Here is a 19,112-nt window from a genome sequence, read left to right on the forward strand (position 1 = left end):
CATTGCGGGGGACAGCCACCCAACAGGAGCATCCAGTACAGTTGACACCGTACATGACACTGGCATCTACAAAGTCCACCCAAAGATCACATCATCAAAGTACAATAAATAAATAAAATTACAAAAATCTACATTGTTTTATGATTTCAGAGCTACCGTTGGCGTATGGAACTCATGGCCATGAGGCCGGACATGCCTGAGTTCTAATACACTCCTATTTAAAAAAAAAATGTGTGCATGCATATTTTGCCTGCATGTACGTCTGTGTTCCATGTGCATGCCTGGTGCAAGCAGGAAAATCAGAAAGAGGGTATCAGGTCCACTGGAACTGGAGTTAAGAAGGCTGTGAGCCACCAGGTGGGTGCTGGGAACAGAACCTGGGTCTTCTGCAAGAGCAGTGTTCTCAGCCAGTGGGGCTATCACTGTGTTTGCCAAAGATGGCTATCGCTGGTGTTGGCCACCATTTGTCCTCTCCACTTACCCAGATTATTAACTTGCTCAAACTATACAACATGGCTACTCTTCCACACAAAAAGCAATGGAGAAAAAAGTAGTTAGCTATCATGGATTATCACATAAATAGAATGGCAGACCTTTTTTTCTACTGTAGTACAAATCCTCCCCAAGTAAACTTCTCGTTTAAACAAACGTGCGCCACAAAAATCACATTTATATTCGAGGACTTCAAAACACTCACCCTAGCGCCTGGAAAGAAGGAATGGAAAGTGCCCAGTGCATCGACAAGAACAGCAGTCTGGAGGCCGACTCCCCAATGTAGTGCACATTCAGGTACTCGGGCATAGGAGAAGGCATGGTGAGCTAGCATGAACAGGGATTTAGGTGAATCATCTTATGACTTCAAGTTCCAAATCATCAGTTCTTTGAAAAACTTGAATATAAATATAACACATCACAGAGGAATTCAATATCTTCACCTAAAAAAACTCTAAGACTGAGATAACTCGAGTCACCGGGGATGACTAATAGTGCTTGGAAGGAGGAGCAGGTCGTAAAGTCTGTCGAAGTAACAGACAGACAGACAGACAGACAGACTCTCACTGAGTGCCTGTCAACCATGGAACGATTTGGTTTACTTTAAGAAGTTACTCCTCCTGGTACATCAGTGTGTTCTCCTCCCCCACTCCTTTCTCTACCAAAGCCACACAGTAAATTTCAGTGTCAGAAGCAGCCCTGCCGTTTAGGCTGCAGTTTTGCTGGCAGAGATGGCAAAGCAGCGAGCGTGAAGCAGGCCTGCTGGCGCCCACCGAGGAGAGCATGCTCCCACACAAGGCACTGCTATGACCTTGATGAAGCAAACAGAGCATACGGGGACCGGGCTCAGCACTGAGAGTCCTTCAGTTCCTCAAAAAGCAGGTCTGTGCAGTAGCACCTATCCTAAAGTATCGTTACTAAATACAAACTAGTGGTTTGTATTGTTATAAATAAATAAATGACTGTAAAAAAAAAAGTAACGTTCAAATTGACTTTAGAGAGTTATTTTAAGTGTCTGACCACAGTGAACATGAATCCTCTACCGAATCACTTCTGGGAACATTCTGGAAGTCTTATGTGCATATGTAAGGACCGCCTTTCCTGTTTTGAACCAACAGTGACCTCAGAGGGGACCCGGGAAATGAGTACACACAGCAACTGAGGGGCTAAACCAGAGGAAATCTGGCTGTAACCTATCAAATGGGAAAAATGAGTTATATTGGGGGACCTACAGCAAGGCTCAACCCTAATCCAAAATCTAAACTCGAAAACATTTGGGGGATTCATGCTTGATATTTTAGACATTTGCACATCTTGGATTTCTGGATCAAGTGTTCAACTAGTAACAACTGAATAGCTACCCCCAAATCTGAAAAACTGAAAAATCTGACACAGTTCTGGCCCCAGACATCATTTCTAAATCTATTCTAGAAAAACACTTGCCCATACAAATAACACACACAAAAGTCACAGGTAAGAACGCCCCCTTTAGCGCTGCTTCTAAAGGCGGCATTAAATGCTAGCGACAACCCAAATTTTCACCACCAGAAAAAAAATAATGATGTCCACTATAGAATATCTTAGAAATATTAAAATTAGTAAGAATAACAGAGATGACAGTAAAAACGAAAACCGGCCAGGTGTGGTAATGCACGCCTGCAATCCCAGCTTTTGGGATGGTGAGGCCGGAGGATCACAAGCTGGAGATGGAGCCCAGCCTCGTCTGCACAGCAAGTTCCGAGCAGTCTGGGCTCCAGGAGAGATCTGCCCTAAAACAAAACAAACAAACAAAAAGCCTCACAGACACCTAAGTACGAAAAAATAGCAAAACGAAATCCGATGATCCAGTTTCTGCTGGAGGGCGTGCCTTGGGTACTCACACCCATGAGAAGCGCAGGACTCCAGGGAACAGCAGCTGCCTGCCGGATGGGTGGGGTATCAGCTGCTCCGTAAGTGTTTATCTTTCACTGCGTGTGTGTTCCTGTGTGTGCAGACGCACGTGTGGGAGTGCAAGTGCAAGCCAAAGGACGACCTCATTCCTCACACATCACACTGCCCATTCATCTTTTCTGTTGAGAAAGAAAGAGCCTCTCACTGGCCTGGGGCTCATTTAGGCAGACTGGCAAGGGAGCCCCAGGGAAGCCCATCTCTGTGTCCACAGAGTTGGGATTACAAACACGTGGTACCACAGCTGACATCTGTTTTACTTTTTTTTTTTTTAACATAGATCCTGGGATTTAAACTCAGGCCCATGTGCTTACAAGGCTTTACCAATTGAGCTATCTTTCCACATCCCAAAAATATTTTTCTAGCAAACTAATAGCTTTGATAAGATTCTCAAAAGTATCCATAATACCAAACAGATCACAGAGTTTTCATCGATAAGATATAACAGTTTTCTACAAATGTCAGGTAAATGCTGGAAAGATGGCTCAGTTGTTAAGAGCACTGGCAGCTCTTCCAGAGGACCCAGGTTCGATGCCCAGTAACCATATAATGGCTACCAATGTCTGTAACTGCGCTCTCGGATATGACACCTCTCCTAGCCTCCAAGGGCACTGCACACAAGCGCTCCAGGCATCCATGCAGAAAAATCACCCATACACATACACATTATAATTTTTATTAAAAATAAAAAAACCCACAAAAGTTAAAGTTAAATCAAGATCAGATAATTTAAATAGACCTATAACCCCTAGTGAAATAGAAGTAGTTAATTAAAGTCTACAGAACCAGACAATTTTAACACAGAATTTCTACCAGACTTTCGAAGAAGAGTTAATGATAATGCTCCTCAAATTATTCCACAAAATAGAAACAGAAGGAACCTTGCCAAATTCATTTTATGAGACTATAGTTATCCTGATACACAAACCACATAAAAACACAGCAAAGAAAGAAACAGACCAACTTCCCTTATAAACATAGATGCAAAAATATTCAACAAAATATTGGCAAACCAAATCCAAGAACACATCAAAAAATTTATCCACCATAATCAAGCAGGCTTATCCCAGAGATACAGGGATGGATCAATATACAAAAATCAGCAAATGTAATCTACAATATAAACAAATGGAAAGAAAAAAATACACATGATCATCTCATTAGATGTCAAAAAAGTCTCTGACAAAATCCAGCACCCCTTCATGATATAAGTCCTGGAGAGATCAGGGAGACAAGGGACATACCTAAACACAATAAGGCAATTCACAGCAAGCCGACAGCTAACATCAAATTAAATGGAGAGAAACTCAAAGCAATTCCACTAAAATCAGGAACACGACAAGGACGTGACGTGGGAGGTGATGTATACTGTGAATATATTTTATTGCCATTGGTTAATAAGAAGCTGCTTTCGGTCAATGGCTGGAAAAGATAGAGAGAGAGAGTAGGCAGAGTCAGCGAGAAGCCATGTGACTCTGCCGGAGACAGACACAAGATGGAACCCTGCTGGTAAGCCACAGTCACATGGTGATACACAGATTAATGGAGATGGGTTAATTTAAGATATAAGAGTAAACCAGAAATATGCTTAAGCTATTGGCCAAACAGTACTGCAAATAATATAGTTTCTGAGTGATTATTTTGTGGTCTGGGCAGCTGGGAACAAACAAGCAGCCTCCCTCAACAAGGCTGTCCAGGGAACTCCTACAGCTGATAAACACTTTCAACAAACTTTCTGGGTACAAGACTAACTCAAAACAACAACAACAAACAAACAAAAAAACCCAAATCAGTGATCCTCCTGTATACAAACGACAAATGAACTGAGAAAGAAATAAGGAAAAACAACACCCTTCAAAATAGCTTCAAATAATATAAAATACCTTGGGCTAACTCTAACCAAGCAAGTGAAAGACTTGTATGATAAAAACTTCAAGTCTCCGAAGGAGGAAATTGAAAAAGATATCAGAAAATGGGAAGCTCTCCCATGCTCACGGATCGGTAGGATTAACATAGTGAAAATGGCCACATATCAAAAGCAATCTACAGATTCAACGCAATCCCCATCAAAATTCCAACAAGTTTTTTGTTACAGATCTTGAAAGGACAAATCTCAACTTCATGTGGACAAACAAAAACCCAAGCTAGCTAAAACAATCGTGAACAATCAAAGAACCGCAGAAGGGCTCAAGCTTCTTGATCTCAAGCTGCATGATATTGGCACAAAAACAGACAAGTAGATCGGTGGATTTGGACGGAAAACCCAGACATAAATGCACACATCTATGAACACCTGAGTTTTGATAAAGAAAGCAGAAATACATAATGAAAAAAAGACAGCATCTTCAACAAACAGTGCTGGTCAAACTAGACGTATTCATATCGAAGAATACAAATAGATCCATATTTATCACCCTGCATAAAACTCAAGTCCAAGGGAATTGAAGACCTCAACATAAAACCAGACACACAGAACCTGATAAAAGAGAAAGTGGGGAACAGCCTTGACCACATTGGCACAGGAGACAACTTTCTGAACAGAACACAGATAGCACAGGCACTAAGATCAACACTAAATGGGACCCCATGAAATGGACTATCTTCTGTAAGGCAAGGACACTGTCAACCGAACAAAGTGACAGCTACAGAATGGGAAAAAAAGGCTTTTTTTTTTTAGCAACTCCACATCTGAGAGAGGACTAACATCCAATATATATAATATACATATATATATACATATATATACATACATACATACACACATAAGAAATAATTCAATTAAAAATGAAATACAGATCTAGAGAGAAAATTCTCAATAGAGGAAGCTCAATGGTTGAGAAACACTTAAAGAAATAGTCAACATCCTTATCCCTCAGGGGAATGCAAACTAAAACTACTTTGAGATTCCATCTGTCCACCTAAAATCAGTAACACAAGTGACAGTCCACCCTGGTGAGGATGTGGAGCAAGGGGATCCCACTTCCATTGCTGGTGGGAGTGCAAACTGGTACAACCACTATGGAAACCAATATGACGAGTCCTCAGAAAGTTGGGAATCGATCTACCTCAAGATACAGCTGTACCATTCTTGGAGCAAAGATGCTCCATGCTACCACAAGGACGCTTGCTCAGCTACATTCACTGCAGCTTTATTCATAATAACTAGAAACTGGCAACAACCCAGATGTCCCCCAACTAAAGAATGGATAAAGAAAATGTGGCACATATACACAATGGTGTATTGCTTGGCTGTTAAAAATGACATCATCAAATTTGCTGGCCAATGGATACTAGAAAAGATCATCCTGTGTGAAGTAACCAAGACTCAGAAAAACAAATATGATTGGTGCCTTGTTCGACTTCATCTTGAGAGAGGCTTCCTCTGGAAGTAGATAGTAGAAAGTACAGGGACCCACAACCAGACATTATGCAGAGAGAGAGAGAGAGAGAGAGAGAGAGAGAGAGAGAGAGAGAGAGAGAGAGAGAGAGAGAAAGAGAGAGAGAGAGGGAGACACTAAACTGGAGGTCTCCATTGGGTCCCTCCCCTCGAGAGCTCAGGGAACCCTGAAGAAGAGGGAGAGGAAAGATTGTAGGAGTCAGAGGGGATGGAGGATACCAGGAGAACATGACCCACTGAATCTGAGCAGGACTCACATTGATTCACAGAGACTGAAGCAGCAAGCGTGAGGCCTGTATGGGTCTGTGTATCTGTTATGACTGTTAGCTCAGTGTTTCTGTGGGACTCCTAACAGTGGAAGTGGTTGTGTCTGTGACTTCTTTGCCTGTTCTTGGACTCTTTTCCTCCTACTGGGTTAGCTTGTCCAGCCTCCACGAGGGTTTTGCCTTGTCTTATTGTATCTTGTTGTGATGTTTGGTTGTTGTCTCTTGGAGGCCTGGTCTTTTCTGAAGGGAAGCAGAGGGGGCGTGGATCTGGGGGAGGAAGGAGCCGGATGGAGTAGAGGAAAGAAAACTGTGGTCAGGATGTATTATATGTGAGAAGAGACTATTTTCAATAAAAAAATTAAATAAAAAATTTGTCTGTGTTCAAAATTAGGCACAAAGATTTACCTAATTTTTACTTTTAGGAATAGAATGTGGGACCTCTTTTGCTTTATAGCATGGTTTTCAATTTTGTGCTTTATGGTATGTGTGTGTTTCTTGTACTTCTTTTCTATTCTGGTTTTATTGTTTGCCTGTTTGTTCTAAAGAGAAAGAAAGAAAGGAGTGGAGCTGGATGGGTAGGGAGGTGGGAAGGGTCTGGAGATGGGGGAGGGGAAACTGATCAGAATAGGTTGTATGAAAAATATTATTTCTTCTTTTTCTTTTACTGGTTTTTCAAGATGGGGTTTCTCTGTGTAGCCCCGACTGTCCTGGAATTTACTCTGTAGACCAGGCTGGCCTCAAACTCACACAGATCTGCCTGCCTCTGCCTTCCAAGTGCTGGGATTTGCCACCAGGCCTGGCAAAAAAAAGTCATTTTCAATGGGGGAAAAAAGTGTGCTAAGTATATTTTTTTTCCTGTAGAGACGGGGATTGAACTCCGGGTATTATGTATGCAGGACAAATGTTCTACCAACTGACCAAATCACCAATTTGGTTCGCCTATTTATTAATACTGGTAGTGCCAAATGATGAGACAATAAACATCTAAAATGTTTTAGTAAATGTACAGTTTATCTAAAATGTTCACTAGACTACAAAATGTGTCATTATCCATTTTGATTTTTTTTTTTAAAAAAAAAGCTTCTTCCAAACTGCATGGCATGTGTGAGAAGGGAAGGAGACTTGATTTGGAAGGGGCAGGGCCTTAAAAGGTGACAGCTGAATCCCACGTGAGCAATGGAAGCTATGGAATACACTGATTGGTTGATCTTTGTGACAGAGTCTTGTTACAATTCACATTGTCAAATGACATAGTAGGTTGATTTTCAACCAAGATGGCCCTGGTTTCAGTAGCCAGGACAAGATGAAGACATAAGGACATAAAGACAGCACTGTGACAATTCAAGCCAGAACTTGAAAGGGGCTCTAGGACCCAGGGATGGAAACAAACAGGAAGGGGGACAGTCAAGTGACAGGATGGTTTCAGTCGGTCACGGGCTGATGGGAGTCACAGCTCTGCAGGACGGGAAGGGTTGAGAGCTCAGCGTTCACAACGGTTCACCCTTGTCCTATATATCTACGCCAAAGGACAGAAGTCAGCTTACTTTAATTATTCGTATAAGAAAAAAGCGAAAGAGATTTTTGAAATCATAACTCAAAAATGTCATTGAATAAAAAATATCACTATCATTCTAAATTGTTTTTCCTTCCAGTTACATTACCAGATGGCCTCTCCTGCCTGCCTACATTTAGGTTGCTTTGAATAAGACATTAAGATCCACAAATCTGAGTCCCACTACAACATGACAATAAAAACTCCAGCTCAACCAAAAGAGGGTGGAATGGCTCGGCTGAAAAAACAGATAGGAAAATATGCAAATTAGACACAGAGCAACCCTGGAACAAAACACTGCTTGGCTCAGGGACAGAGATGTCAGAGATCTGAATGAGGATGCCCCCGAAACTCAGGCCCGAGGACTCCAGTGAAGAACTGACCAGAAAATGACTGAAAAATAAGACTCCTCCCAAGACTAGGAGTGGGAATTGAAGAAGCTGCCGCTTTCAGAAGAGAAAGAACCCACCAACTCCAGAGAGAAAAATCAAAGTTCGAATTTGTTTAATTCATCTGCCCAGGGCATTTAGTTCACAGAACTGAAAATCTGAGAGCCGATCTAAGGACGTGGAACAGCTGCCGTCTGTAGAAGCTTTGTCCTTGCTCGCTCTGGGTCTCTCCTACGTCTCTCTCCTTGTCCTTCCTCCAATCTAAGTCCAGAGCAGGAAATGAAACCGAGAACACAAAAGATGAATTTTTGTGACGAGATGAAAGAACATTGGGACGCACATGCACCTTGACCACCCTTGTCCACAGCTCCAACAACAACTGTTAGGTATTAATTGCTTTCCCTATCCCTTCTTATATCACCTATGAAAATTTTCCTTGCACGTAAAACACTCGCATTTCTTCTAAGTTAACTTCAGTAAATTTTTACATGAAAACTGTTTCTTTTCTCTGATGTGTTTAATTGCTCTATCATGTTGCAGCAATTACTAAACCATAAATCATAAAAAGTGAAATTTTCCTGTGACTACTTCAACCAAGCTGAATTTTGAAATACCAATCTTATATGGTGCTTTGATCGATGATACATTTATTTTCTGTTTGTTAATTTTACTGGCAGTACAGACACTTATTTGATAATTATAAATGTTTCCCTAAGAAATGTAGGCATGTTTATAATCTACTGTCAATCATTCTCAACAGGTGCAGCACTGCTCGGCCTTGCTAAGTGTGATCTGAGCATATGTAATTATTTTGCACACCCCTTTCTAAAGGTATTCCCAACCGGCCAAGAAGAGGGGTCAGTTATGGTGTTGATGAGATCTCAGCAGTGAGCACATCTACAGCTATGGTCGGTATATTCATTTGAACAGCATACATAGGACCATGTATGTAGAGTGTATGTAGGGATTCATATCATTATGAATTACACCATTACAAAATGTATTTAGGATAAATTCCCAATGCTCCTTTTTCAAAATGGCTTTTAAAAGTACCAGGAGTTAAGATGCACTGTCATGGGTACCCCATGTGATGATGCTGAGGGGTAGCTAAGGAAGGGAGCTCACTCACACATCGCCACTTTTATCTTTATCATTTCCAACGTGCGAGCCAAATATCTGGGTCTCGGATACCAGTTTACACTAAAAATGTGGTAGCCAGGCACTGACCAGAAGCCACGCATTCGGTTCATAATGGACATCCCTGCTTAATGAAAGAAAGCCACCGTGACTAACTGGTTCTAAAACCTTTTTGTTTTGTTTTGTTTTGTTTTTTGAGACAGAATTTCTCTTTCTCTGTGTAGCCCTGGCTATCTTAGAACTTAGAAATCTACCTGCCTCTGCCTCTTGAGTGTTGGGCTTAAAGGTGTGCGCCACCACTGCCTGGCCAGGTTCACAACCATTTATGATAGGATTTGATGCCTTCGTCTGGCATGCAGGTGGACATGCAAAGCACTCAGACATAAAATATAAATAAACTAAATTTAAAAACTTAAGAAAATTAACCAATTAATCGCCCTATCACAGCTGACTGACAGCAAGCTGATCCCCTGTCTTCTAGAACAGGGCGTGCTTCTATTCTGGAATTCTACCACGGGTATTGCTGACTTTAAAAGTGTAACAGGCAAATTTTGATTGTTGAAAGGAAGATTAAAATCAAACAACGTAACATTAAAAAAAAAATTAAAGATACCCTGAAAACTACATGTGAATCGCTGAGAAGCGGCCCCTCTTTCTCCATGTAGCTCGATTCTCCAGGGATGAGATGCACATTGCCTTCCATGCCCTCTCCTGGGCTCTGACAGGTGGTGCTTTCTCCAGGGGTCAAGGCTTTCGCGAGAGTGTTAAATGCCCTAAAAGGAGACATCAGAAGCGGTGAGCTCGGGCAATCTCCAACCGTAAAATGAAGTTCTTATACAACATTCTGGAGTTAAGACTGAAGTCCAGGGGCTGTGGGAAGAGCTCAGTATGAGAACGCCTACCTAGCGTGCACTAGGCCCTGGGTTTAGTACCCAGGACTGGGGGGGGTGGGGGGGGAAAGGGACAGGACACATTTAACCCTACAAATTCTTTTGCAAATAGGGCAGGGGTGTGGCTCAGAAGCTTGTGTAGTACACGGACGCCCAGGCTCCCCTTCCAGTGTCGCCCTCCGGAGGGGTCTGCACACACAAAGCAACTAGACAGCAACCGGGTTTCAGAAAACAGCTTTCTTGTGTGACGGGCAGACTTTGCATTTCAGGGACCTCTGTGATGATCAAAACCAACAGATTAAATGTAGTAAGGGTGGTGTGAAATATATACTGCCAAGAAATTATCATCTCATTAAGTATGAGAGAAATATATATATATATTTTACACTTGTGGCTACTTAGTAAAATACACGCAGTTAAGAATTTGAGATTAGGATAACAGACAACTAAAGCTGCCAAGCAATTATTCAAAACAGTCTCCCAGCCTGTTAAAGGATACACTTTCCAGAGTTCCTTAGGAGAGGGCATATGGCCAACAACTACCCAAGGCTCTGAACCGCTGTCTCCCCCTCTCTAGTCTTTTGAAGTCAATCAAACCCAGGCCTGGAGTAAAGCAGGTGAGCGCCCTACCCTGAACGCCACTCAGTTATACCCCAGCACAATGTCAAATATTTAAATAATAAACAGAAGGCCGAGAAAAGTTCAAAGGAATTTCTTCTCTGTATTCTAAGTATTAATACCGACAAAATAAAACCAAATTCTGATTCTGTTTTCCTTAATAGTAATTTAACATTGCAGCTATTTCAGTGATCTCTGACATTTATCTTTATCAGTAGACTCTAGTGGTGGGGGGAACATGTTCCATTCTACGTCCAGAGGGAAAACACCTAAACACAAAACTTTCGAAACGTCAGACTCCAGCTGTCATTTAAAATGAAGGGAATCCCCAACTCGTCGAACCAAAACACTAATTTTTTAATATCCAGCTCAGGAAACTCAGAATGGAGCATGTTTGGCATGTTGCACTAAAGGCAGATTTTCAGTTGAACTTTACTATGCCTTACGGTTTTCTATTTCTTATAGAAATAATTGTTTTCAGAAACTTTTATATACAGACATTAACATAAAGAACATTTGATGTTGATCAACCCAAAATGAAGTTGAGGAAGATGGGACCAGACTTTACCTGGAGACATCCCCGTTGGACTGGACATCTTGAGGAAACGCACAGAAGGACGTATCACCATTGCGCAGGCTCTCCACTGCAGGCATATCGCTACCCGGGTAAGAAAGGTCTTTGGCTTTGCCGAGATTTGCTAACGACGTGACCACACTAGCCAATGTGCTTAAGTCACCCTGACATGATTCGACCTTTAAAATAAATAAATAAATAAATAAAGTACTAAAATTTTGCAAAGTGGTACTGATAGATTTCAAAACCTTCAATATTAAACTCTAGGTTATGAAATACTAAAGGAAAAGCAAATTAATAAATCAAACTGATGAACACAGCAGTTCATTTTTGCAATCCCAGCACTGAAGAGGTTGAGGTAGGATTTTCATAAATTCAAGGCCAGTGTGGGCTAGAGTGAGAGCCTTCCTTTAGAGAAAAAAAGAAAAAGAAAGAAAGAAAGAAAAACTCGTGAGGAAATATAGACTTAAAAATAGGTATAAGTTCTTAAAAAATATTTATAAAAATTTAAAACAAAAATTATACTTACTAGCTAATATATCAAGTCATAGTTACTTCCCCTATAAGGACATCAAATTAGGTAATAATTCTTTTTAGCACGAATGATTTAATATTGTTATAACTTCCAAAATTTTTTAACATTAAAAATTTTTAATTTTATGTGTATGAGTGTTTTGCTTGCATGTAAGTCTGTGCACCACCTGCAGCCTGGTGCCCCCAGAGGTCAACAGAGGGTATTAGGCTCCCTGGGACTAGAGTTACAAGTGATTGTGAGCTATCATGTAGGTGCTGGGAATTGAACATGGGTCCTCTACAAGAGCAGTAAGGGCTCTTAACCTCTGGGCTATCTCACCTTTCCAGTCCCAAAGATTTAAGTTTTATTTTTTAAATAATGTGTATGTATGTGTGTCTATGTGTGGGTGTATTCATGAGTGTTTATCGAGACCAGAAGAGGGCGCTGGATGGCCTGGAGGTGGAGCCACAGACAGCGTGAGCCACCTGAGTGAAATGCTGGGACATGAACTCAGATCCTCTGTAAGTGTTCTTAACCCCTGAGCCAGCTTCCTAGCCCAGCAAAGCATCTGGCATAGAATGTAAATTAAAAGAATGGAAAGGGGAAAGGCAAATCTATTACCAAATGGACTTCCCAAGATGCCTCCCACAGGAAATGTTAAATAGCTCCACCCTGTGCCAATATTTCCTGCAAAACTGTTAGAAATTATTTGTGTACAGTTTCCACAATCTATAATTTATATTATATAAATAATATCTTATTAGCTGATTTTTAAATGTAGACACTTTATAAAAATGTTTGAAGAAAATAAAATAAAGAAAATTTTGCCTCGCTGGGGATTACAAGTTGCTCCTGAAAAAAATACAAAGAAGAGATTCTATTACTTGGGATATAAAATAGCTCTATAAAAAATTTGACCTCAAAAGGTGCAAATCAGAAGAGATCAATTGCGGATTCTTAATGACTTTCAGGTTGATAGGATTGATAGGAGATATTATCAATCTATGGCCCCGTATTGAGATAAAAAATGATTAACTGAGTTATTTATTCCAAATCTTAAGGTGACAAGGACTTATCAGCAAAAGCTGAGAGAGAATTGGCTCTGGTGGAAAGAAATCACAGAGGCACAGTGGATCGTGTGGATCAGAAGCTTCACTGTATTCCGGTTATTTTACCCTCCACGCATTCCCCTGCAGTGATTTTCATGCAGAGGAAAGATATTATCTTGGAATGGATTTACCACACCAACAGAGTGAGACGTTAAAGACATACGTGGAAAAGGTTTCTGATTTGATTCTAAAAGGAAAATTAAGACTTCAGCAGTTGACAGGATTAGACTCAGCAGATCTTTAACTAATGAGGAAAGTTCCTCTTTATGGGCAGAAAATGAATACTGGCAAAGAGCTTGCAGTGATTTTTGGGGAGCGATGAAAAACGCTTATCCTAAAAGCGAGAGATTTAAATTCATAAAAAGAACCAGTTGGGTCCTTTCTCACATTGTACAGGGAACGCCAATCTCTGGAGGCCCTACGTTCTACACTGAAAATAGGAAAGGCAGGTTACAAATCAAGAAACTTAAGTAGAGTTGGTGCAAAGCCCTTATGATTCTGTGCAAAAGTCAGAACTGTATGCATGTTTAAGTTTTCCACAGTGAACAATAAATATTCCTAATAGCAACTTCAAAAAGATGATGGGGCCCCATAACGACAACTCTACCTGGTCTATATGATGCCACTGAGCCAATAAACATCATTCAAAGATTGGCTTTGAACTACAAATGGCTCAGGACAAGTCCAAGGTGGCTACCTGAGATGGTGCAACTTCTTAACACCACTTTAGCCAGAACTTCAGATAAGCCTTACCCATAACTCCGAGATTGGTTACAAATGTTACAGCTAGTCCTCATGAGACTTAACCATGGCTTTGGTTTTCTTACAAGATCCCATAGAGATTGCTGCCCCCTAGGCAGTAGGAAGCAATTCTAAGAAAATGACAGCCCCTCTCCCAATAGATGGCACAGATGGTTTTGTTTTTCTTGGGGTTATGGATAACTGTCATCTGTAAGGGGTTGGTTATAAGTTGTTATAGGGTTGAGGTGGAACAATAATGACTAGTCTCAGGAATCTCATTTGGAATAGAGAAAGAAGGATAGATAGGATAGGATAATAAGGTAGATAGATGATTGTATCTACTTGTATACTAAAATAACAACTATCATTTTTAGATAATTTGTAATGGTAGGGATTGTCTATTGATACAAATATAAAATTATTTTCCTATTCCTGTATAAAATCATATGCATATTGATACAAATTCAAAATTATATTTACCATATTGTATATATGTTCCTACTTCTGTTTAAAATAATTTTGTATATTGATACAAATGTAAAATTATTTTTTCATACTGTATGCATGTTTCTACTTCTACTTAGGATAGTATGCATACTGATGCAAATTAAGGACGTTTTTGTCATACTGCACTATATATTTCTACCTCTGGTTAAGATAACTTTGTATACTGTTACAATTTCAAGGTCGTTGTCCTTATACTGCACATCTGTTTACAGATTGTTTATTTTATAATGTGAAGCTTTAGTCTTTAAGTTATTTAAGTTATTAAGAATCACAGGTTAATAATTATCCATGCTTGTCATACTTACATTTATGTTAGGTTTTCTAGATGCACAAAGATGCATTCCATATAGATAGGCAATCTTCAAACCCTTTAAAGAGCTACAGAATATGTCATTTAAATGCTTTAACAACTAGAGCTCTGTTGATGTGAGAGGCATCTGCTCCTGGCAGCACCGATCAACTCCCAAGAGGATGATGGGCACCAAAGACACTCCATGTGGAGCTTGTTTTCTTCTCGCCAAAACTGGTCTATTGGACAAAGAACCGCCCTTGTCTCGACTGCTGATAGTAAGCATGCTGTCCAATCTGGACAAGCAGAACACAAAAAGTGGCTGCTGAACCTTGCCAAGACAGGTGAGGACGGTCTTTCCAATTTTCCTGCTTCTTAATATGGTCTGCCAGATATTCTAGGCCTACAGCCAAAGTTGGTTGCCCTAACATTGCAGAGACTTTGGGTGACTGTCCAGGCAGCCAGTGGTTTCTGTCATTTCTTGCATCTTTCGGAAGTCACTTGCTTGCACTTCCTGCTTACTCACGTAATACTACCTTCCTTCTCAGGTCTTTGATGGTGTTGAAGACTAGATAGTTATAGTTGTAATCCTCTTGTATCTTAGATAAGGGTGAATAATGTACAAGGCTTGGACTCTTCAAGGTAGGACAGTTACTAGAGTAATCTCTGTAATTTGTCAATTACCTATGGTCTGGACATTTAGAACATATTTCTTACTTGATGTTCTTGCTGGCTGCAGTTTCATTTTTGTGTCTGTTAGTACCTTTTCTTTCTTCTGGATAATACTTGATAGTTGTTTCTATTGTATATAGTTTTATGTTAGGATTAGAACCACCTTAATTAGAAAAATAGGGAAAATGTTGTGGGATTTTGATCTGTTTAGCGAATGACATTTGGGGTGACTAGCTGTACGCATGGTTTTCTCAGAACACAGGACCGTATAAAACTGAGGAGGGGGTCCCTGTGGTACATTCTCTCCTGGGTGGTGGGGGCTGAAGCAAGCGGCAGAAAAGCAGAAGAGAAGAAGCTTGACGTTGGTCCTCTTCTCCCTTGGGCACAATGGCAGGACAACAGCGGCTGGAGCGGCATCCGCATCCACTTTGTTCTGTGTTTGTGAGTTTGTTTTCTCCATTGCACCCCTTAGTCAATTATTAGGTAGTCTTTTGTGGGTGTTCACTTCAGATGTTGTGACATATATATGTATTTCTCAATGTCTTTACTCTGAGCTGGCCTGCTGGCCCTGAGGAGATTTGGGAGGTCTGTGAAAAGACTTTCTCCCATCGGCCCTGGGCTCTGGCTCTGCAGGAATCACAGCACCAAAGTTCTAGGGCACCAATCACAGAATGACTGTGGTCTGACTATAAAGATGGTAACATATTGTGTGTGTGTATATATGCATATATGTACACATATAATACACACACACACACCCCTCCATTAATCCTGTCCAACAGGAATTCTCATCCATCTTCAACAGAATGACCCAGCACACACAGGCTACAAATACGGGCCTGTTGGAATGTAAACCTCATATTCCCAATTAGCCTTCTCTCTCTCTCTCTCTCTCTCTCTCTCTCTCTCTCTCTCTCTCTCTTTCGAGACAGGGTTTCTCCATGTAGCCCTGGCTGTCCTGGAACTAGATCTTGTAGATCAGGCTGACCTCTGACTCACAGAGATCCTCCTGCCTTTGCCTCCTGAATGCTAGGTATTTTAATTTTTATCTAAAACGCAGAAGTGTAACTATTTCTTTCCATGAGACAATATGTCTAACTAGATTTCCAAGTTTCTGCCACTGGAGCTTCTTAGGTAATGCAACATAGAAAAATCTCATCTTGTGATGCAATATTTAGGGCCATTTGTTGTGTTTTCCATTACATTTTTTGGTGCTGGGATTGAACCAAGGACCTCATGTCTGCTGTGCATGTTCTTCCACCGGATGACATCCTGGTGCGCTGGCACTGTGAGTCTGCAGAGCCAGAGCCCAGGGCAGGTGGCACAAAGTCTCATCACAGGCCCTCCCAAACCTTCCCAGGGTCAGCAGGGCAGCTCTGAGTAAAGACACTGGCCACTAACAATGACTACTTGAGTACAACGAGATCCTACACGGTGGGGAACAAGAACCAACTCCAGAAAGCTGTCCTCTGACTTCCGCATGTGCATGACGGTGAACACAGAGACACATACACACAGTAAACAAATAAACGTGACAAAAACGGACTAAAAATCTTTTTAGGAAAACTTTTTTCTTCTCATACAGTTTTGGGAAACTGCAGAAAGCTTACACACTTTACCTAAACAGAGAAACCTTTTAGGGCGGGAGAGATGGCTTTTAAGGGGCAGCAGTGGCTGCTGTGCAGGCAGAGAGACCTCAGTTCAGATCCCCAGCAAACACACACACAACCATGTGGCTGTGTATCAGATCCCCAGCAAACATACACACAACCATGTGGCTGTGTGTTCCTGTACTCGTGGCACTGGGCAGAGGGAAAGACAAGAGGATTGCTGGGGCCCTCACTGGCTGCCAGCCCAACTGGAACATCAAATTCCATGTTTGGCAAGACCCTCTCTCAAAGGAACAAGGTAGACGGCAACAGAGCAGGGCATCTCCTCTAGCCTTGGTGAACATGAGCATGAGGATGCACACAGGCATGGACACATGTATGTGTGTGCACATGCACGTACAGAAACCTTTCCTTTAGACCTGTGCCAAACAAAGGTCTGCTGCAGGCTCAGGACAGGCTAGACGGCTGGGTGTGGAATCTGAGATCACAGGCAGTCTCATTCTGCTCTGACCCCAGACCCCACAGAAATGCTGAGGAGAAACAGTGGCTGAGATCACAGGCAATCCGTGGCTGTCCATCGTCCTGAGACTCAAATGCGTGTTCTGACTGAGGGATGTCAAGAACTTCCCTTTACTTGGAGTGTCAAGTATTTTGGCATTAATACATCTAGCAGGGAAAGTGAGAGGAAGACACGCAAGGATTCTGTGCTTTTCTTCTCTGGTGTTTTCAGGTGGGCTCACAACACGTCACAGCTGACCCTCAAATCAGAGTGCAGACCAGGCTGGCTCCACCTACGGTCACTGTCCTGCCTTCAGCCATCCAAGTTGCTGGGATTACAAGAAGTGTACCATTATGTCTGGTTTGGGTTTAACATAATTAATTTTCTAATAACTTTGATTTCAAGGTGAAAGAAAAGAAACTGGAATACTTTCAATTTTTGTTGCTTTCATGTTAAAGATAAAATTTTAGTGGCATGGTAAAGAATTCTATCAAATAATTTTAGCTTTAGAAATAGGAATTAGGGACTGGAGAGATAGTTTGATAGTTTTGCTGTTAGGAGAGCACTGGCTGCTCTTCCAAAGGTCATGAGTTCAATTCCCAGCAACCACATGTTGGCTCACAATCACAGTAATGGGATCTGATGTCCTCTCCTGGCACACAGGCATACATTCAGACAGAACACCCATACACAGAAAATATACAAATAAGTAAAACCTTTTTAAAAAGAAAACAGGAATTATTGCTCAGGAGTAGAGCATGGGGCCGAGGGCTCTAAGTCAAGCACTGGGGGGATAGAAGGGTAGGAGAGGGGTCTTGAAATTGCACTCCATACCTTATCTGGTGTCATTAGCATAGCTGGCTCTGTTTTTATTCCAGACTGGTGAATATTCACGAACATTCCCGAATCCAACAGTCCTGTAGACCTGTAACAAATGAAACTCAAATTTTAGTCTCACTTGATGTGGGAAGAGAAACAAAGGACCCAGCTTCTTATTGTCATCTGTATGGTACCTGGTGGTCTCGCCATCTGTCACAAAGGTCGGGGTTGCAGCCAGTGGGCTTCGGAGGTCTTTGCGGATGTAGATTTTTTCTGTGGAAGCCGCACAGTTGGAAGATTTTTCTCGGGATACTTCAATGGGTTTTCTTTCACACTGAACGGCTATAAAAACATGTTAAATAATTATATTACGATACAGACACCATGGGAATTTGTAAATCTAAGCTTCTTGTCACCAGAGGGAGACACTGCTTCCGACTGAATCCCAAAGGCGACCGCCAGTCTTTACAGTCTATCCATGTTCAATGATGCTGCCCCTATTTGCAAAACTGGTCAATCTACATCTTATCCTGCCTTCCTATTTTGCCACTCCTGCGGTAGAAAATCAGAACTCTTAAAAAAAAAAAACCTCACTATCAAGAACTGAAGGGAGCCATCCCTTATGTATATAGAGTTTAATTACAGCCACAGAACAGTGATCAAAGCAGCATGCGGAGAGCTGAGCCGCGAAAGTGAGCTAACTCATATGCACATTGCACCTGCTGCATTCTAAAAACCATCACCCCTTCCAAGCAGGTACATACAGTCCTGCTTCATCCCGAAAGCGATGCAGCGCTGTAACCTGCAGTACTGACAGCGGTTCCGGTGGTGCTTATTAATTACACAGTCTTTGGATCCGCGACACGAATAGACCAAGTTCTTTCGGATGCTTCTCTTAAAAAAGCCTTTGCAGCCTTCACAAGTTATCGCTCCATAATGACGTCCTAGAGATGAGATGTTTAAGAAAATACCAAACACACTATAGATTAGAAGTGAAATAAATTTGTTTTTTTTCTACTAAAGCAACAGTATATAAAATAAAATTGTGATTTTGAGATTTTGACAAAATTTTTTTTTCTTTTTCTTTTTT

General features: G+C 41.3%; 1 protein-coding gene across 2 annotated transcripts in view; it reads right to left on the bottom strand.

The window, feature by feature from the left end:
• The window catches only part of Nr2c1 (nuclear receptor subfamily 2 group C member 1), a 50,236-nt gene that overhangs the window by 17,111 nt on the left and 14,013 nt on the right, over positions 1-19,112 (bottom strand). For both annotated transcript variants that reach the window (XM_048418159.3, XM_048418160.3), the window contains 6 exons: positions 18,787-18,966; positions 18,217-18,364; positions 18,038-18,128; positions 11,257-11,441; positions 9,794-9,953; positions 698-819 (listed from right to left, as the gene is read on the bottom strand). In XM_048418159.3, the coding sequence (XP_048274116.1) occupies positions 698-819; positions 9,794-9,953; positions 11,257-11,441; positions 18,038-18,128; positions 18,217-18,364; positions 18,787-18,966 (886 nt within the window). The remainder of the gene's footprint in view (positions 1-697; positions 820-9,793; positions 9,954-11,256; positions 11,442-18,037; positions 18,129-18,216; positions 18,365-18,786; positions 18,967-19,112) is intronic.

This window comes from Myodes glareolus, chromosome 26, assembly GCF_982192425.1.
Source record: "Myodes glareolus chromosome 26, mMyoGla1.1, whole genome shotgun sequence".
Classification (NCBI taxonomy): domain Eukaryota; kingdom Metazoa; phylum Chordata; class Mammalia; order Rodentia; family Cricetidae; genus Myodes; species Myodes glareolus.